The sequence below is a fragment of the Oryzias latipes genome, chromosome 9 (assembly GCF_053564925.1).
Source record: "Oryzias latipes strain Hd-rR chromosome 9, Olatipes_Hd-rR_3.1".
NCBI lineage: Eukaryota > Metazoa > Chordata > Actinopteri > Beloniformes > Adrianichthyidae > Oryzias > Oryzias latipes.
Window position 1 is genome coordinate 10516054 of NC_136245.1, and position 21489 is coordinate 10537542.

General features: G+C 41.0%; 2 protein-coding genes across 6 annotated transcripts in view; one reads left to right on the plus strand and one right to left on the minus strand.

The window, feature by feature from the left end:
• The window catches only part of zdhhc8b (zDHHC palmitoyltransferase 8b), a 69715-nt gene extending 52497 nt beyond the window's left edge, over window positions 1-17218 (minus strand). Inside the window, exon 1 of the mRNA XM_004072857.5 lies at window positions 16782-17218. Coding sequence (XP_004072905.1) covers window positions 16782-16885 — 104 coding nt within the window. The 5' untranslated portion in view covers window positions 16886-17218. The remainder of the gene's footprint in view (window positions 1-16781) is intronic.
• Window positions 8315-21462, plus strand: pgam5 (PGAM family member 5, serine/threonine protein phosphatase, mitochondrial). 5 transcript variants are annotated; one of them, XR_002873881.2, is made up of 7 exons: window positions 8315-16642; window positions 18008-18140; window positions 18573-18745; window positions 18832-18957; window positions 19055-19143; window positions 20033-20251; window positions 21003-21462. XR_002873881.2 is itself a non-coding variant. In XM_078952648.1 (7 exons), the coding sequence occupies exons 1-7, from the start codon at window positions 16549-16551 to the stop codon at window positions 21151-21153; spliced, it is 900 nt and encodes a 299-aa protein (XP_078808774.1). In that variant the 5' UTR covers window positions 8315-16548; the 3' UTR covers window positions 21154-21462. The 5 variants fall into 5 exon arrangements, 4 of the variants coding, with proteins under 4 accessions (XP_078808774.1, XP_078808775.1, XP_011477820.1 ...); XM_078952648.1 differs by having other exon boundaries at window positions 20118-20251; XM_078952649.1 differs by having other exon boundaries at window positions 20121-20251.
• Window positions 21463-21489: the final 27 nt, after the last annotated feature.

Genomic DNA, 21489 nt, shown 5'->3' on the forward strand with positions numbered 1-21489 from the left:
CAGAACTGTAGAGCTCAGTTTCTTGCCCTGGGACACTTCAACACATGGGCAAGAGAAGTGGGAACTGAGCCTGCGACTGACCGATCAGAGGTTACCCGCTGAGCTTTAGTCATCCTAACTTACTAACTTTTAGCTAACAAAAACCAAAATAAATAACTAACAATATAACTATTATTTTTCGTCCCACGTCTTCAAGTTTTGCCTGTTTTTAAGATGAATGAATGTCATGGCCATACAAAGCTGTTTGACAGCAGCTGAGGTCCGTGTATAAAATGTTGTAGAAGCAAACTATATTTTTCTATTGCATAGTCTAATTGTATATAACCTATTTCAGATCATCAAAAGTAACTAAAAAAGGTACCAACTTTTCTTTCTGTAACACAATAAGCAACGTCATCCATTCACGCCCTCCAAAGAACCTTCATACAAATTATTTTCTGAGTTCTTCTTAAGACTAAGGTCAACAGATGATTGTCAAATAAAAATTTGACTAAAAGTTAGAAAAATAAGCAAGACTAGCGTAGTAGTTGTAGGAACATGACTCGCAAGGGGCTGTATTTCTCAGTCACCTGTCAAATAAATTACGAATCCATATTGTATCCGAATCTAGATGATGGGTACAATGAGGCACGTTAAAACGCAATACCTACGTGATTTATAAGAATTCCGCCCTATGAAAAATAAATCCAGCCCCATAAAAAAATGTAAATGAGAAGTATAGTTTGTTAATGTTTTAAATAGTTTTAGGAATTTTATTGCTGATTCTCTTTTTGTGTGTATGTGTATGTATGACTTCCTCTTCATCCCCAGGCCCAGATTTTTTATCTCAATAGGACTTCCCTGGTTAAATAAAGGTAAATAAAATTTCCCTGAAGTCTCCACAAAAAACCAGTGTGCATCAACGCTCACAAGATTGGTGAGTGTAGACCACAATGCATAGCATCTAAACAATTTTTGTGAAAAAAAGTATTTTAATGTATTCTTCTATAAACCATCCACGTTTTCATCATCAGAACACAATGTATTAATAAATAGTCTTCATAAAATGTTTGTATTTATAATGATATTTACTTTGTAAAATTTATTGCATCATATTTGCCTTTTAAAAAAAGCAACAAAAAATAGTGAGCATGATTCCAAAATTCTTTTAAAATACAGGGCACAAGACAGTCCTGCACTATATAGTTTTTTATTAGGGAGGGAATTCAGACGTCCGCTTCACTAAATATGCACAAATTTCAGGTCTGTCTAAATCAAATCAGTCGATTAAAAAATTAATGTCCCCCTCCGCGTAGAATTGTCATGAATAATAAGTATAGCAATAACATTAAAAAAAGCTTTATAAACCAGAATGTACATAGGTTTGTTTTAGGTGTTAAGTCAGACTTTTCATTGAGACTCAATAGAGAACGGCTTTGTTTTTAAACCTGCCTCCAGTGGTCATTTGAAGTATTGCAACAGTTGGTACTTCCTGGTTAACCTTAAATTTGAGATTGGAAGGTGGGGTTGTGCAACCCGCTAAAGCATTTTAAACTTTCTTTTGTTTTCTTACAACACAAGATAAAGAATCAGAATATGTTGCACTGAATTGTTTAAAAAAACAAAACACAAAAGATTTCTGTTTCTCCTCCATTGGGTTTAACTGCACAATTTCATTTATGTTGTGAATAACTGGACAAATGGTCCAGTCTCGCCAGCTGTCAGTGTTTTTCCAGGCACATTCGGGTTATGCATCATTATCAACCTCTGCCGAGCATAGCATGTGCATAAATCCACAAGCACAGGTAAGCTGTGTATGAATAAATGTAGGGGTTTTATCTGTTTATGAGGAAAAAAAGGACAAGGCTTCTTTAGAAGCGGGTTTCCACGTGGGTGGCAATCAAGTGAGCATATGCTCCTTTCAAGCTGTTAGGTACTGACATTATACTCATTGGAACAGCTTGAATGAATTAACTATGTACACAGGGACAGGTGTATGCCCTCTTGTCCTACATAAGTTTGATAGCAGGGAGAGTACTGTAGTTTCTGGCAGAGGACCAACCCCGAACCTCAATCAGTAACCCCAAGAAAGGACAAAATCAGTCAGACACAGGATCATCCCACCCAGATCAGACATCTAAGATGCAAACAGCCCAGAGTACTAGAGAGGAGCCAGAGAGAAGCAGAAGGCTGATCTTCACTAATGAGAACTCTTCCATTCTCTGATTCATGTGTCGCTCCATCAAACCATTAAAATGCCTCGCTTTGACAAGTGGCCTCATCCCTGAACATGAATCAGAACATAATAAATACTTGTGAATCATGTTTGGAGAGGTCTTCAGCATTTTTTCCATAAATTTAAGCTGACTTAGATAAGCTCAGGGAACGATCCTGGAAACAGCTGCAGGGCTTCTTTTATACGCAATCGCTCTAAACGAAACCAGACGAATCTCCTGATGTCACAGGGCTTCATAGTTCAGTAAAATGAGAGGCTAAACAGTTTCTTTAAGAAACTCAAACCATTGATTCCATCTGCACTACCCATCTCTCGGAACCAAATCAAATTAGTTCTACATAGTGGCAGGGCTTAGCTGATTAGTAAACCTATAGAAATACATCAAAAAAATGTCTGCTGCTCCGAACTGACATGGTTCAGACTCTCACTCACAAGTAACACATCAGCAATGAATTATTTAAATCCTTGCACTGTCTGGTCATAATGAGAGTTGGCTTTAAGATACCTTTTAAATTGGGTTTATGCTTTTTATTCTTTTCAATTAATGTCTCTACAATATTTTATCTTGGTTTTATGTTTTATGATTGTACAATGTTTTGTTCTCACCGTGTACAGTACTTTGGGCCTCCTTGGCTGGTGGTGGAAGGTGCTTTATAACTAAGTAAATGATGATGATGATGATGATGACCTTCTGATTTAGAACCAAGATGGGTTACGGTCACAGTCATTTAAGACTAATTAGATTAAATCACATTAATTTTCAGTGTTCAGTTCAGAAAAACTAATAATATAATTTGTACAAACAACAAATTCAGAAAAGTACACTTTTCTCCATAGTGAAACATGAAACAAATCTTTCCGAAGGTATAAATAGAGACTTGAACACCCACTTTCATAATAATTGTGTTTTGGGTGTTTTTAACATGTTCTTGTGGCCTTTTTCTTATGTTGGAGGACATATGAGAAGATAACTAAGCTCAAGTTTTCATTTTTGAGGATTTCCTTTTTCAAAATGTTGTGAATCAGAAACAGAGAAAAAAAAGCAGTTGAAAAAGATGGTATTTGTGACGTAGAAGCTAAAATCAGCAAGCCACAAGCTCCCTGCTCCATTTCATTCCTAGCTGACCCACCATTAGTATAGTTTTTATTAAAAATTTCACACAAAGGTTTCAAAAAGATTTAGGTTTAAAACAAACATAACAAAAGTTCTAACATATAATTATGATTCCCCTTGGAATAAATCCTTGTTTAATGGAGGTTTACCTGTTGATTTCAAATAGATTTTTCACATTGTTCTGACCTTATCTCTGCTTTATTTTGTCTGGACACCTTATTATGAAACATAAGAAACAGTTTGCTGAAAAATGTACTACTTACGAGTTGAGTTTTTTGAACTACATAGATGAATATCATGCATTATCACAAAAAATGTAAAGGTAAAATATTATGAAAAGTAGTTTAAAAACAAAATGCTCGAAAAGGCCCTTAACTACTAGTAGTGTAATGATACATTTTGTTTTATTTGTGGGGATTCCTGAAGCTTATGATACATATTTAAGTGAAACCTGGCTCCACAGTCTTTGTGCCACCACCACCTGAGGATTCAAAATATCTGACTACCGTAATATTTTTTTCCTATTTATCTTTTAACAGACACATACCTGCTGTACCCCACAGAGATTGGCTCTAATGAAGCTAGAAGCTTCCAAAATTATGTTTGCCTTCAATATAATAAAAATCATTTAATCTGCTTTTGTAGGGTGATAAAGATGTCCTCTGGGTGTAGTTAGAAGATAGGATGTCTCTGAGCCCTACTGCTATTAACAAGAACATTAGTCTGTTCATGAACACTTCACTATTACAGGTAGAAAATGACTAAGAAAAAGGCAAACTGAAGTGTGTGAGATCACCCCACTGACGCTGAATGAGAATTACCTGCCTGTCTGTCCTGTTACCCATTTGAGCACGAGAACCCTGCGCTCCAGTTACGAAGGGGGGGTCGTTTTAAAAATAGGCTTCAGTCGATCACCACTTAGCCTGGAAATGTGGAGAACAGATTGTAAATGAGCGGGGTTGAAGTGCCTGAATGGCAGCCCTTGTTGTACGTTCTCCTGGCTTTACTGCACACACTGAATGTAAAGAAGCAATGCAGTTTGCAGCAGTGGACCGCTGGCACGCTTCACACGGCAGGGCAGATAAGGACAGCCGTGGACCTGCTGCATCTTGGGACCGTGTGCTGAAATTGCAAGGGCGTCTGCAGCAGTTTATTAAACTGCAGAAATAAAAAAAAAGGCTAGACATGTCATTCTCTGTAATGGTGTTTGACAGACGATCGGTGACCAAAAACTTGTTACACACACTGATGAGCTGAGTGAGGCAACGTCTGACACAGACATGAGAAGTGTTTGCTCTCAGCTCCAAGGAGGGAGACGGCTACAACCAAGTGTGGGTCAGCTACTGGTCATACTGCAGCACGCCACTCACACATTCACAAATATGAACTACAGTATGTTGCAAAGTTTAAATGGAATCATTCGAGTCTTCCACACCACTGACATCCATTAATTCCATGTCAACAAAAAGTGCAGTCATTAACTTTCTTCGGCCTGTGTGCAGAGTGTTATTAGCTCCTGCTTCTTGCATTACCCATGGAAGGTTCTGTCAATACTCTGGCTCATTCGGCCTGTGCCTCATTAGGTACAACACCAGGCAGTGCCTGCAAATTGAGCTGGACGCACCAAAGGCCGTCAAAAGCCTCATGCCAGGTACACATCAGGCATGCGTTGCGTGCTCAAGAAGGCACTGAACGTGGGTTCTTGAACACGCATTTAGCATTTTGTGTTTATACTGGACTGCTGTTATCCGATACTAGTGCATGTACCCGTAGTTGGAAGAGGCCTGTTGCGAAATGTCAAAAGATCTGCAAATCCTGCTTCAGACTTTTCCTTTTGAAGCTTTATTCTTATCTATGACATACATGATGTCATGTGATTCCAGCAGGGAACAAATCCCAATTATTAATTTCTCCTTTATGTTCTATTTTCAAACAGTCGGCACTTCCATGAATTAAAAGGATGCTACCCATATGCCACTACCAAATCAGAGCCCCTGACTGGCCAAAGTTCTACCTGGTTTAACTTTCAATGCATGTTCAATGGCCGCACGTTTTATACATAGGGCCGTAAAATGAACTTTAAAACTTGAGTTTTGAACAAAGAAGCCCGAAACACGAATATACGCAGGTTTACATAGACTTTGGAAACTGTTGCTTGAACGTGCCTTGCCAAGATCGGTTAAATGTAGTATTAGTATCATCCACTTGTACAGGGGGTTTAATCATACAGGTGCTGTGGGTTTTGAGTCTCTGGGTCCATAGAGAGTCATATACGAGGGGATGCGTATGCATCTTAAGGGGAGTACAGGTGTGTCTTGCATTTTTTTTGACACTTGTGCAACTACCTTAAGGGACGTTGTTGCAAATGGAATGTACAGTTGTTGTGTGTGTAGTGAGCATATAGTGAAATATTGGTACGGCAAATGTAAGCTGCACAAACTGGCTGATTTGGCTAAGTTTACTGCTAAGACAGTCAGGTTCAGTTCCAGGCCATTTTATATTACTGACCCCTTACGGACCCCACACAAAAGCCACACTTACTTATTGAGTAAGTGCCCATCTGAAGGATGTCCCATCTCCTTGCCCCCTACAGGTTTGTCCATTTTTGGCCTGCACAAAGCCCGTATCTACCCGTAAGGGCAGTTGTGACTAAGGCATAAACAAAGGTGAATTCCACCTGTCTGACAAACTCTAGATGTGTTATGACAACAATGTGACCAAGGCATTTAGTGCAACAGGAATCCTAATAAAGGAAATGCTAAAACTGCGGCCTCATCAGAACTCATGAATCAGTCTCTAAAATCCAGATAAACTGTAATTGGCATTGAGGTTCACTAAATATATTGCAGTGGTTTTACTGCAGCCGTGTTCAAGGTAAGAGTCTATTTGGCCTGAAAAAGTCTGACTAGGCCCGTTTCAATCAAAGCCTCAAAGGTTTATGAAACATTTCAGGTCATGACGAGCTATGACATGAGACCCAGTCTGAGTCCAAGAAGCTTTTAGCAATATCGACCTGATTCTTGACTGTCTTCAAGTGACTTGACTGCTTGGAAGGCGGCAGGCTGTGCTTCAGCGTTGGGCTTAAGTCTATATTCTGCCCTGAAACCAGAACCCGAAGCACCAGATAAATCTAAAGAGTCTGGAGATCGTATATAGACCTCTAATGTGATTTATTTCTGTCTTCCTTTCACAAACATGGGCTTAGTGAATTATAGGCAAGATATACTGCAAAATATACGATTACTTAAACAACATAGTTGAATTTTGATTGTTTTAGTTTAGAAAACAGAGGCTTTGGCTGCGGACATGGATGGAATCCAACACAACAGGTCTTAGAAACACTTCCTCACTCAAATCAGAACTTCAGACATCCAGAAAACATGCACAAAATCTTGCGTCATCAGGAAAGACAGGGGATCAAAATGTAAGATAAGAAAATGGTAAGTGGAAGGTCACACATAGATTTGGATTAAATGAGCTAATAGATATTTATAGAATATTTTGCAGGGATGACAAAAGTCCTGCTTAGACGTGCATTATACCTCCTGAATAATTAAAGTTAAGTGGAAGTGTAGGGGAGCTTCACTTGGAAAGAGAGACGTGGAGTCATGAATTCCTGTCTGGACTCAAACATAAACCTCAACACATTTATCAAAGGATATTAGGACTCAAACCTGTCCCTTGTGTTTCTGTTAGTTATCCAATATTTAATGTGACACGTCTTATGAATCAAACCATCAGCAGATGTCCATTTAAGCTTTGTAATTGGTTTGTGCAAGGTGTCAGCAGGAACTTCTTTTAATAGGGGATCAGCTGGATTTCACCAGTATATTAATAGTTTCACAACAGATTATGCAAGGTTTGAGTAATCATTTAGACTATAGAAAGAGCCCATAGTGTCAGCGGCAATCGGTTCTGTACAGAGCCGTCTAAGAATATCTGCTGCTCCCATCAGTTTAGACCAAACTGTTTAAGGCTTCTTAGCAAAGCAAGCACATCCAGGTGAGTGAATTAAAACCCCTGACAAACACAGGTGGGATTAGGTTTCCAGATCTAAAGATCGTAAATTGGAGTAAAGTGGCTTTCAGAATTGACATCTAATAGGCTCTTTTCGTTAACTACCTGATTTGGCTTAGTCTATTGCTGCGAGGGAATACTACCAAAACGGTCAGGATCAGTTCCAGGCCATCTTATAAAACTGAAGGCATTTAGTCAGTTCCCTGCAAGAAGAAGCAAACTTCACAAAAAATATCTAACAGGCACCTTGAAGATGAAGTATGTTGTTTGCAAATATAGGATTAGCATTACGTTTTATATTTTAGTAAAATGACATCCCACGGATGTAAGAGCAATGTGGGCGATAGTGGTATTATTTAAATGTAATCTAAGGTCTGAAGCTCCGTTCACACTGGTCATGTGATGCGCATTCAAGAACACACTAAACGGGCATTCTTGAACAGGCTTTTAGATATGGAGTTCACACTGAACTGCAGACTTGGTGTTATATATCTCCGGCCGGGCACGAACCACAATAATGAATTTCTCCTTCATGATAAATTTTTAAACGGTTGGCTCTTCTGTGTATGTCACTACCAAATCCAAGTCCCTGATTGGTCAAAGTTCAACTGGTTTAATTTTCAAAGCGCATTCAATGGCTGCGTGATTTATACATAAAACCCAGAAATTGACTTAAAAACTTGCAAAGCGATACGTCAACTCAAACGTTTTGAATGCAGAAGCCCAAAATGTGCATATATGGCCGTTTACAGAGAGTTTTCTTTAAAAGTGGTCGCTTGAACACATGTTTTTTTTTCCGTCACTTGTGTACCGACTAAATATTTTTATCAAATTGAACTAACTTTTAAAGAACCACGACAACACACGCATTGAGAAGAAAAAACTATAATGTAGTTCAAAAATAAGCAAAAAAGATATCCAAATTTTTCTGGTATATACATTTTTGTGTGTATTATCTACTGTTTTATGTTTTATTCCTTTTTTTTTTTCGATAAACGGAAAATCTGTTTGAAACTGAGCACCATACATAGCATCTATGCAGCCCTTTTAATTCTTCTTCACTGCTCTGTTAGAACTGCACCATCTCAAAGTGTGTAGCATTTTTTTCAAGCTTTGATACGCCTACATACCATCTTGAGAGGTAGGAGCAAACTTGGACTAATAGAAAAAAAAATAGGTGTGAAAGCACGAGCCAGAACAGTAAATATGAGTTCACTGCACATGATACAAGACTGACTATCAGCAGTTTTGTGTAAACATCTTTGTCTCACCCAAACAGTTCAACTGATGGCTTAAACTACCGTAATATACGAATGATTATCATTGTTTTGAAGCAATCCCTGATTGGATGGAAAAAAACTAGCCTCCTCCTAGCAGAAGCTTTCCCATCCAATTTTATCGGCTAAGTTGTCCTGTTCAGAACTTAACCCTAAAGCCTCGAGCGTAAACCTGGTTGCAGGGTGCTTTGTTTTGGGTTTGTTTGTACAGGGTTTCCGAAAAATCAGAGCAACAGTGTAAGCTTGGAGAAAGTGAAGTGTAGCAGTGCTCAGCACTGACTTTTTTTTATGTTAGCAATTCCTGAGTAGCAATATTTTGACTGTAGTCCCCACTTCTAGCTATAGCTAAGCAGTTCATTTAGATTTTCTGTTGTTAGCATGATAGCATTACCTCTTTGTTAGCACCTCTTTAGCCCTTGTGCTCTCTTATGGGGTCCACATGAGCCCACCCTTACATTGACGTGTTATCCCTACCATGACAAAGGTGGATAAAGGTGGAGAGGATTTCATGTAATCCTTGGACACCAGTGAAGAGCAAAAATCATTAAAGGAAAAAGGTTCAGCGCACTGTCTGGTGGGGTCCAGATGACCCCACTCCCAATGTTAACGTGCCTAGGAGGCTGGACCCCAAAAGATAGCACAAGGGTTAGCTGTTGCCAATCCTGATGAAAATCCAACCTGTGCATGTGGCAACAGAATTGTCACTCGCCCATCATGTATACTTTGGCATGGTCTTTTACATCTATCCTTTACCTTCCACACACTAAGCATTGTATTTCTTTGTAAATGTGCTACAGAGAGAATGTGCATTGGTGGTATAGTGGCAGCATGGCTTGCTTTCCAAGCAGTTGACCTGGATTCAATTCCCGACCAATGCATTGTCCTCTAGGTGCATCCATGTCTGATGTTTTGTAAGGATGTCATAATTTCCAAACTGTCATGTTTTCACACTGGATCTCATACTTTGCATCTGTGAGGTGTGAACCATGGGTATCCATGTCGTGAGACTCACATTCATGACATTCATGTGTTTAATTGACTTTTGCCAAAGAAATCCTTGAAAGTTGAGAGATGTGCTTCCGGTTATGGGTTAAAAGGGATGGTGACCTAGAAAGAGGGTTTGACAAGAATTTATAAAAACGCCCCCAAAGTGGGATACCAAGATAAGTCTGGTATTAGGATGGACCAAGGAGAAAGGGGGCATAAATGGAATCCATGAAAAACAAGACGATTAAAAGGAAAGGCTAATGCTCATTATTTTGAGGTTTAGCGGACTACAGCTCCTGCCCACATCGATGAGGAGGTTGGAACAGACAGCAAACACGACCCGGTCAGCTTGACAATGATAGAGGCATTGGGAAAGAGGTGAAAGAATTCCGAAAAGATACAAATAGCAACTGCATGATTTCCGGACTGAGGTGAACAGAACCAGCGAAGTTGAAGCCTAGGTGACTGAAAATGGGAAGAATCTTCAATATACGAATGATATCTTGTCCATGATTATTACAATGCAAGAAAAGCTTCAAATAAAACTGACTGCTTGAGGCACATTCGAGGAAAGACACTCAGAATATATGGGGTCCCAGAGGGAGTAGAAATTGGGTCCCTATCCATTACCCACTCTGTGGAGAAGTTACTCTGTGAGAACTTGAACCTCCCTCCTCTAACACCCTTGCAGATCCAGAGAGCACATAGAGCCTTATTACCTCCCCCTTGGAATGGTGCCCAACCCAGGTCAATCCAGGTAAAAGTTTTCGTTCTTCACAACCGAGGAAGAGATGCTCAGGCTGGCATGGGAGAACAAAGATTTTCTGTGGAACGGAAACAAAATAAACCTGGATCACGACTATCCCCCAGAGATGATGGCTATGAGGAAGGAGTATGCAGAAAGAGAAAAACATTTGATTCAGGACCTCCTTCCCGGCACACTTGAAGGTATTTTACCAAGATGGAGTAAAAAAACTACCATAGAGTGGAGGAAGCGACAGCAGACATCGCCAGTTGGGGATTCCCTGTGAAACCCGCCCAAGCCGTCCATGGGGGAAGGGAAAGCCAGTTGCACAAATCTCATGCTAGCTGTAGTCAACTTCCTTTTTGTCCTTCAGGACCACCACAGGGAGACATCTGACTAGATTCAGCTTGATTTGGCTTTGGTTTTATGTCATAAAACCCTGCCTGGCAACCCTCTACATTAACCCACACTTGGGACGAGCACACCACAGCACTGTATTGCTGCACAAGAAATAATCTAAATATTTTTCGCCACATACATTTGCTTTACAATTACATTTGTTTTTGATTGTTTTACATTTTAAATCATTTTAAAAATAGCTGACAGTGACTAATACATCTAGTTTTTGCCTTCCTGCAAACATGAAGCACAGACACTCAAAGATGCAAATTTAAACCTTTTTCTGGTTTTTAACTTGATGAAGCACTGTAACCTGTCACCAAAAATCAGCACAATCCCCAAAATGAAGAGGAAATCATTGACCTAACTGTTGCCTCTTTGAGAAAATATTAATTTTACACAAAGTTACACAAATAAAATGTTCAAAACCGCAGACAGATAATTCATCCTTACAAACCTCTTTAGTGTGATATTAAACTAACAATAGGTGATTTCAAATATTTTTACATCCAAAACGACCCTCTCTTCCCAAAGCAGAAAGGATTATACAGTATAAGTTTCATTTCTCAAGACTTTTTGAGCGGAAAATGAACTTAAAAAATAAAGGACCCTTTTTAACACGTGGTCAATGTGGTTGTGGGCAGATTGAGCTGCAATAATAAAAGTCAGTCAAAAAGAGATTCCTATTCTTGTTCAGAGAGGTGTACAATAATAGCCCTTGGCAGATGTGGAAGAAGAAGGTCACATCTGCAATGAACCAAATGAGGGGAGCAGGCGAAAGCAAATACAAACCCCTGAATGCCACCATTTATAGTGTTGCACACTTAAAAAGTAAAAAACGTTTCAATGTTACTAGCTGGAAATTTTAGCTTCTGTAGCTTTTTTGTTGAACACTTCAACTTTTTTTTCAACCCCACGTTTGACAAAACATGTATGTAAGGTATGTACAGTCAATTTATGACATATTTAAATTTATTTTATCATTATTCATGTTCTTTAATGTGTCAAAAAATCATGATTTTGTTGCAAATGCTCATAAAACATAAATTATCTACAAAAAAAATAGAAAATAATGGCTTTAATGAAAAAACAGCCAAGAGACATATAGTCTGCTTTACAGATTTATTCAAAAAAGCCAGCCCCCCTTTAAAATGTTCCAAACATGAGGAAAACCTGCCCTCTTAGTCTTGAAGTTCATCTGCCTTTCTTTGCTTCTGGCCCCACTGAGAGACACATCCTTGACTCTTTGGCCTCTCGAAAAGCAACTCTGACTGAGGGAATATAGACACACCGATCTGCTTCTTACCAGCCACACTCTTCCCCTACATCGACCCAAAAAACAAGGTGGAGACACCCAAGGAGGGACACAAATGAATCCCACATGTTCCCCATGAGTACAGGCGGTTGGGGTTCGCTCTGCTGCGGGAAGGGTGGAGGAGCTCTGCAAACTCAGAGCACTTTGCTGCTCTTTCCCGCACTTTTTCGCCCACACACTGCTGTGCGCCGACTACACATGGATCTCTTTAGCTGCACTGTGGCATCAAAAGACACAATTTACTTCTTTTGGCAAGCTCGAAGGGTGGGGAGGGGGGCTGGGGGCTCCAGAAATTCACCGTTTTCCAAAAGCACTTTAAATAGACTTGGACTACACGACTCCCCGTCTCTACTTGATCTTATGCAGAAATGACACGTTTGTGGATTAAAAAAAGATAAAAACACTTCCTCTATGTTTTCAAAGAAGCATGACTATGATTTATGAGTCTTTCATTTCAAAGCTTGAAAAATAAAGAGGACACGTTAATTTTAGAAAGCACTGGTTTCTATTAAAGCTCAACATGGGTTGGAAAATCATCCCATTATATACCAATCAGCTCCCTAATCACCTGCTGCTACAGATTAGGATGTTCACAATCCGATTCATTTATGATTAATCATATGAAACTGTAAACAAACATCTCACTCTCTCGGAACATGAAGGAAAAACTGTTGCTTATTAAAAAAACAGGCACTTTCTGCCAAACAGATTAATAAGTGACTTTTTTTTTCACTTAAACATCATTTTTTTCCTGAGAGTCAACAATTTGAAAAGTCAAAATGATGAGCTTCTCCATCTCTCTCTGCACCTCAGTTCATATTATCGTCCAAACCTAAATCGTTGGTCACAACTGCCCTTACGGGTGAAAATAGGCTGCAGGCAAAAAATAAAATAAAAACGGGCAAACGTGTACATTTCTGACAGATGGGCCGCACGAAGTTCATGGGCTGCTGGGTGAGGGCGTAGAGCGAAAAGTTTTTCTTCGGGTTATCAAAATACTTTGGGCAATTAAAGTAATTTGTGTGGGCATCCTTCGGGCACTTGCACCTCATGTGTGGCGTAAGGACAAATTTAAGAGCACTTTCCATTCGTCATAAGTGCGAGCAACTTTTATTTGCCGTACAAATACTTCACAATACATTTATCCCACAAATGACAATCGTACGTTTCATTTTCATGAAGATCCTTAAAGTGGCCATATGAGCCTCAAGGAACTGCAAGACACACCGACTGCTCCTGTCTGTGACCATCCACAGGCCCAGACAACCAAAAAACCTGCAGCAAAACCCGTGGATCTGACTGAGGCGTAAAGCTGTTGGACCAGGGTCTGGAAACGGGGGTAAAAGAATGGTTTAGGAAACTAACTTTTAAAGAAAAAAGACAAACACAACGTTGCCACCAAACTTTATCAGCCGTCAGGGGCTTACGAATGTCTGACATATTCTGCTGAGATGGAGGTGTAGTGGTTTGCTTGTTGGTCTTCTGAAACAAAAAAAGAACTGTGGAATGACAAAAAAAGACGACTGCTAACTGGAGTCTGAGAACAGCTGGACATAACTGTGCCCTGCAGCTGTTGAGCGGCAGCTCCAGACCGTGCAGGGCCCAGTCAATGTGAATCGACAATCCATTTCATGACAGCATTTAATTAGATTTGGATTTAAAATCAAGATTTGTCTGAACCTCAAATAAGTTCCCATTACTGTCTTTGTTCTGAACCATCTAAACAAATCGGACCAAGAACCAAAATAAGTATGTTAGGTCCACTCCTTCATCCAAAGAATAAAATGGTAAAACTAAAAGAAAAGATGATCAACATCATAAACCACCTTCACTTCTACATTTGTGAATTGTCAAAGGTCTTCACTTCAGTTCAGTCTGCCTGTCACTTTATCTACCCCTGCAGAGCAGAAGTGACAAAGCTCTGCTCTTCAGCTGTCGACATGCAGACCCTTGCTCTCAGATGCTGATGGATGAGGGCCTGCAGAGGATATTACATCCTTATCTAATCTAAAAAAAAAGCTGCCACTGTGCTGCAAGTTCTATCCGTAGTTAATAAAAAAAAATGGTATCTCTACGAACCTGTGCTCCATGTTTGAAGATATTAGGAAAACACATCTATGGTCTATTCTTCACCTCATCAAACAGATTAGAAATGGGATGTTTGTCTGTGTGGCACCAGGAATGGATCGGCATTCTCCCTCTGCTCTTAGGCTCGAACTGAATGGTGTTTGAGTATTTCAGGGGAGGCCTCTCGTGCATGACGGGCAGGACGTGTTAAGCATAAACATGATTCCGATACTCTCATAGAAAGATTTCCTTCGGGAATTCTGACTCTCCCTAATCTGCAGTAATATCTCTGTATCATCACACCTTTAGTTTTTATATCTAAATAATGCTTCAGACAAAGAATTTTACTCCAACAAGTTAGTTAGCGCCTTAAACAGACTCAAGCCAAAGCAAACATGTGGGCCATAATCAAAATGTGCTAAGAAAGTCAGATTCCCGGGTATAGTGGTGATTTAGTGCCAAACCTTGAGTAGGTCGGGCATTTTTGACCTCTCTGCACACTCTTTGCCACCACCTCAGAAATATCTCTCTTAAGTCTCTAAAGAGACTCTGACTGGAGGACAGACACAAAACATAGTGACTCCGAATGAAGTCTGAGTCACTGCATGAAAGGGAGGAAACAGATGTGGAAGCCAGTGATTAGATCCCCCGTCATGCCTGTTCTCCATCTTGGCTTCAACTCACAGCAAAAATCAGAGCTCCCTAGTTTGGCCCACATAGTTTAGGAACATCCACTCGCGTGCCCTGACACCAACTGTCGCCTTGGCGTGCGACGGCCTACATGACAGGTCTGTTTCCTGGATAGGTAGCGGTTTGGCTTGTGGTCAGCGGTGGCGATTAAGCAGCTTCTGCTGTGCAGCAGTGGAGATTCGGGACAAATTCAGACACACAAAAACACTAAGCTGCAACTGCATCCATGTTTAAATCTGTACTCATGGATTAAATCATCACTTGTAATTGTAAAGGATAGAATTTAAAAATCCCCCCGTACGTATTTGTTGATGCCAGGTGTCAGCAAGCCAAACCCAGGAAAAAATGTTCCTGCATGTGTGTGTGTGTGTGTGTGGGTACTAGTGCTGTCCTCAGGTCTCCTCCATTACCCAGATGACACCAATTTGGCTTTTTGGCAACACCCCAAGACCTCTAACACACTGCGGCCAGTGAATAAAAAAAGATTGCCATGTCTCTGGCATTCAGCGTAAACTCACATCTGTGTGTGTATGTGTGTGTGCATATGTGTGCGTGACATGGTTTTGACCCCAGCTGACCATGTGACTCGGCATGGTCCTAATTTTGCATTTAGCTGCATGTTATTTTGGTTAGAAGGTTTTCGCATAAAGGCACGCTGCTGTACTCCGGCGTGTGCAGCCATCTTCTGCAACCACACAAGGTTAGACTAAGTTCACTACAGATGAGGCTGCGGCCCTGCCTACGCCGCCTCCGCCACCCCCGCCAGGTGCAGTCGATGTGGACCTGCCACATCGACTGCACCTCTAACCCTGGAGCAAAGGAGCAACAAAATACAACCTTAATCCCCAACCTTAAACCATCTGTTAGGAGCTGAACCTTTAAGCGGCATGTTGCACGAAACCCAACAAAACAAGGCCTGGTGACTCTCAAGACAAACATACGCTGACTACTGAAATGAAAGGGAACAATGGAAATCAAGACATGTAAATCAGTCAATTTGTTTATTCAAACTAAGGCACACCAAGGAATGCTGGGATCTTTGGGACTATTAGCAAAAACCCTAAACGCCATGCGAAGTTTTGGTACTAAGACACACCTGAGACATTTAAGATAATTTTATGCCTGGACAGATTATGACCATTAAAAAAAGCTACATTACGGCAGAATTACTTGGCATCCTTGTGTGCGTCTGTGGTGGATCAAAGTCCGCAAAAGCTTCCGAAGCCTTGGAAGCGAAGAACCAGATTCCAAAATGTTGTCATTTGCCACATGGATGGTTGGAAACTGCATTAGTGTTTGACTACCAAAGAGTTTCTGGCTTCATTTTAATCCCCCCCAGGTGGATTTTCATTGATAAACATAGGACTATCATAAGATGAATGCATGAAGGACGGATGACTCAGACCATATATATCTCTGCCTCTGCTGTCATCCTTATTCTGTGTTTTAGTACACTCAACTTCCTCCATTCAAAACCATGATCATAATGACTTCTAGAGAAACTAGGAAGTTATGATTCCATCTGCACAACCCATTTAGTGAGATTAGGAGGTAACGCTCTGCAACATCAGATTGTGATTACAGTTCCTCTGAGCAGATTTCTATAGTTGGAATTCCGACTGAGAGGAATGACATCAATGCAACCCTTTGAACTGCATCATCAGTTGCATCTTTGGAAGAGCTGGTGGGGAATTGAGTTATTTGGGCCTGTGTTGGTCCTAGATGTCCACTTCGATGAAGTTCCTCTTTCCAGGAACAAGTCCAGGGGCCGCTCCTCTTCACGTCAGCATTTTAGACCTATGGGTCTGCAGATGGGGTAGGTATGCCCTCCCCACACCCCGACCCATCAATCCGCCCGTTCAAACTTGCAGCTAAGACCCTCTGTGAGTGTGTTATATCTGCAACCGCGGTCCCTAGAAATCTAACCATGACAACGAGGAGCCGCGAAAACTTACGTAAAGACGAAAAATAAAGTGGTCGATCCGACGAGGAGTGTGGCAGCAGTGGACACCGGGATGTATTTGGTGGGTTTAAATCTCTTTCCAGCGCTGTTGGGCATTCTGTAAATCCAACATTCCTCAGTTATTTATTCCGATTGGAGGCGCGTGGAAGAAACGGACGTCCAGCGTGCTGATCAGCGGGCCTCTCAGCGGCTGGGAGCGGCACGAGCGGTCCTGTGGCTGTCGCTGAAGCCGCATAGGTCCAAGACGTTTGTGGACGGGAGTACACTGTGAAAGCCCGACAAAAAAAAAAAAAAATCCAGCCCACTGCTGAGGTCACAGAACCGCTCGAAAAAGGTGGAGCCTCGCCGCTACAAAACCTCCTTAATAAAAATGATTATGCTAGGTTATCTTGGACGCCATTAATCGCACTAACCCGCCTTTATACACGTAAAATATATTTCCCGACTTTTGCCAAATTTCAGATTTGTTCATCGAAATTCATTGTCTTGGAATAGTTGTATGCAGTAATAGCAAATTCTTCGTGAATTTTACAGTTTTATGCTGTTTACACTAACAGAGGCTAAATATAAGTTTAATTGAAAAAGGAAACATAATTAAAGTAAAAGTATTTGGGCTTATTCACTATTTTTGTTTTCTGAAAACACCCAAAGCCCATTGTGTGATTCTGACAGGGATATTTTGAGATAATAAACCATAGTCACAGGGGTTTATATATGCCTATAAATGTGCACAATTATTATTTTTTTAAGTGATCTATGTTAAAATGATTCCTCGATTGGGATAAAAAAAATAGCTACATCAATGAGTCTAGGGCGCCCTCGTGAGGCAAAGAGCGAAATAGAAAGGTTTGACTCTGGCTGGCCACCGTAGATCATCGCACTGGTCTGGATGGCTTTTCTGTTTCTTCTGTGCTTCGTTCATTTTCGTTAAGTCTCAAAATATATTGGATACTTGTGCCACAGAATAAGATTTTTTTTTGCCTCACTGGACTTTATCTAATATTCAAACGACTGTTAGCGTTGGAGAAATATTTTTGAGGATAAACAACGTCACGTTTTTTATTTACAACACCCCCGGTTGAGCTCAGCTAATAAGCTAGCTTCGCTGTGCTACTTCGGCGGCTCTCAGAATGTTTTATCGGAAAACTGTGAAAGTTCTTTGCGGGCTCGCTGGAGGCTCCGCCGTCTTGGTGTTTGCTGACTCTCGTGGATACCTAGGGGAGCCCAGCGGGGAGGCCAGGAGGGTTTGGAGGTCCAAGTTCCCCGTTCTTCAAGCTGCACAGCCGGCGTGGACACCGGGCACCCATACTCCAACGCCGACCGGACACGCTTGGGACTTCAACTGGGACAAGTAAGTGACCACCCAGTTTGGCCCCGCCATTGGTATTTGTTTTTCTTGTCTCACTTTTGTAACGAGACAAAAACAAAAAAACAAACAAACCCGGAGATAGTTGCTTACAGAAAAGATTTTATTATGAAAATCAAAACTGCGTTTTACGGATTAGAAACATAGTATAAATTTAGCAACAAACCTAAAACCACTAATGTGATATATTATTTATACCTGTTTGATCTAAGTGTTAATTAAGTTACAGCAATTTCAAATTCTTTAGGTAAGAAGTTTAAACTTTTATTTTTTTCCATCGTAGAAACGCCTTACACAGGGAAGGCTTTCAAAGTAATGAACTGCTCTTGATCTTGAATTACTCTTGAGATAACCCAGTTTTTTCCCCCAACCTAAGCCACTCTTAATCTGAAAATAACCATGTCTTAACCCTTCTAGGAGAGACCCGTCCGTGCTGTCCAATGGGAAGAGGAAAGAGAGCTCCACAGAAGACCCCAGCTCAGAGCAGGACAACAGCAAGCCCAAGGCAACGCGCAACATCCTCCTCATCAGACACTCCCAGTATAACCTGAGCGGCACCAGCGATAAAGATCGGATCCTCACTCCATTAGGTCAATTTCAAAATAGATTCTGATAAACGGTCCAGTCCAGGGACATTCTGTGTCTGATCATTGCTTTTCCAACAATATTCTTGTAGGCCGGGAGCAGGCCGAGTTCACGGGTCAGAGATTAGCGGCGCTGGGATTGAAGTATGACGTGCTAATTCACTCCAGCATGGCCAGGGCCACGGAGACGGCACAGATCCTCAGCAAATATCTCCCAGGTAACAAAAACAGACACTTGGCTATCAAACTGACATTCAAACCATTAATAAGAATTCAAATAAATATGTTTTTCCCCACTCAATGCCATTCACAAAGGTGTGGACCTGGTTAGTTGTGACATGCTGAGAGAAGGAGCACCGATTCAGCCTGTTCCACCCGTCACTCACTGGAAGCCTGATGCTGTGGTGAGAGAAGCAACAAACCAGTCTGATGAGTCTGTAGTGCGCCTTTTGGTTAAAGACCTCCTCTGATCATTCCCAGTGGTCCAAAATGATGCAGTTAATAGCCAAAATTTTAAAACCTGTGACGTTTTCAACGATATAATTTCTGCAGTGGCAGTAGTTCCTTAAAAATTCTGTTGTCTGTTGGCGCGGAGCAACCCCTCCCCCACTTCCCATCATCCGTCTGTTTACACGCTCTCCTGCTAGCTTACGCAACCCAAAGCAAACATTAGCAGTGCAAAAAGAAATGACAAGCAATATTGAAGCTATCCAGCAATACATTTTGGAGCCAGCTCAGATGAGGAAAACAAGACGTATACAGATCTAGTCGTCTAGAAGTGGATCCATCAGAACGCAGCTTGTGGGCCTGTCCAGCATATTTCTTAATGTAACAAAAACCATCTTTTTTAAACGGCTTTTTTGAGTCACAACAGTTTGAATAAAGAAATACTCATTGTAATTTACAATGTAATTTTAAGCTGAACTTCCTTTATATATGTCCTCCATCACCAGAAAAATTCTGAAAGAACATGTTAAAAAACCACCAAAACATCATTGGAGTGGGTCTTTGACAGGTTTTTTTGCCAATCCGACTCTTTTGCTGTTGCTGCTTTAATGTCATTTTCATCAAATGCATTCGTGCATTGCTGCCGGAATGATTCATAAGAAGAGTTAGTTTCTAAAAACTTCAAGAAGTCTAGCTTTTTTTTTTAAACTACTATTATCTTTTTGTTCTTTCTTTGTAAGAGTCTGAGCTGCTGAGGTACAAATGGTAAAATTTTACCTTTTAACATTATCCAGTGGTAAAATGCTCCTTTCCCCTTAGAACTGAACTCTTCGTCATTCCCTACAGCGCTCACCAGCATCATGTATGGGCTGTCATCAGAAATCCTCCTCTGTGAACAGGGGTAGCTTTCAACCTCTCTACTGTCCTCCAGCAGTACCACGAAGACGGAGCTCGCATCGAGGCAGCTTTCCGCCGCTACATCCACCGAGCTGACCCCAAGCAGAAGGAGGACAGCTATGAGATCATCGTGTGTCATGCCAATGTCATCCGTTATTTTGTCTGCAGGTTTGTGTCGCCTGGCCGACGCCAGAGTTTGTCCTCACCGCTCCGGGCTGGACTTTGTTCACGCCCTGTTGCTCTTGTTCTACGCTGTTGTTTGGGACAGATTCATGCTGCACAAACTCGTTTCAACAAGTCTCCTGATTAGTCAAAAAGCATGGACTGTATATGAGAACTGGACTGAGTGTGTGTGATGTCACCCATAAAAATTGGCTCACTTACAAAATGGTCAACTCAGTCACCAGATTTTTGAATAGTGCCATATTGGAGCCAGATGATGCCAGGAAGCAGTGATTGGTCCAAATCAGTCGTCTTTATGGCAACCACTGTCACCAATCAGGACTGGGCTTGTTGGAAGGCCACACCCCTACCACTGAAAGCAGGCTACATAAAATCTGGTAAACTTTTCAAATGTTGGATGTTGGCCAGCAGGCACACCAAACCTTTGAGGCCTCTGATTGGCCAGTTTATAACTTAAATAACCTACACTACAAAAAAAGTAGAACAAAAAAGAATTGGCAAGAATTTGTTAATAAAGGTAGCAGAGCAAAAATGGTTATTCTGACAAATATGACTGAGTAATAGCTGTTTACTTCTTGTAGAAGTTTTTTGGGATTTTGGCTTTTTCAAGTATCTTCTGTTTGGAATCTGAGAGGGGGGGTCACTTAGTCCTGTTCTCATATACATAAGACATGAAGCAAAGCTTCCATTCCTCTCAAATCCTGGCCTAACACCGGTTTGTTTCTCCTTTCTTAAGAGCTCTTCAGTTCCCCCCTGAGGGTTGGCTGCGTATGGGCTTGAACAACGGCAGCATCACATGGATCACCATCCGCCCAAGCGGCAGGGTGGCCCTCAGGACTTTGGGAGACACGGGATTCATGCCTGTGGACAAAGTAACGCGCACCTGAAGGCCTCCACAAGCAGCTAACTGGAACTCGGTGTCTTGCAGGGTCAAACTCAAGTTTTCTCCTCAAGTGTCTTAACTGTTTTTGGTGTTTTCTGAAACTAATTCACCTTCTTATCATCTGGCTGGGCGGAGTTTATTACTTTTGTGCCATGGAAGACCAGCAGAAGTGATTTCCAGCTCAACTCTTGAATGTAAATTTCTTTTTTTTTACACTGATGACTGATTTTAAACCAAAAAGAGCTTTGAATTTGTATAGCTGTGCTAAAACTTTGTTAGCTCCACATCAATAAAGTGCAGGTTTTGTGTTGTACATTGCAGTTGTGGTTTCATGTTGCCA

Excerpts from the sequence above, each read along its gene's own strand:
- pgam5 (XM_078952648.1), top strand. The coding sequence starts at position 16,549 with ATGTCCACTTCGATGAAGTTCCTCTTTCCAGGAACAAGTCCAGGGGCC. Across the intron at positions 18,141-18,572 it reads TGGGACTTCAACTGGGACAA|GAGAGACCCGTCCGTGCTGT; the intron begins GTAAGTGACCAC and ends TAACCCTTCTAG. Across the intron at positions 18,746-18,831 it reads TCGGATCCTCACTCCATTAG|GCCGGGAGCAGGCCGAGTTC; the intron begins GTCAATTTCAAA and ends ATATTCTTGTAG.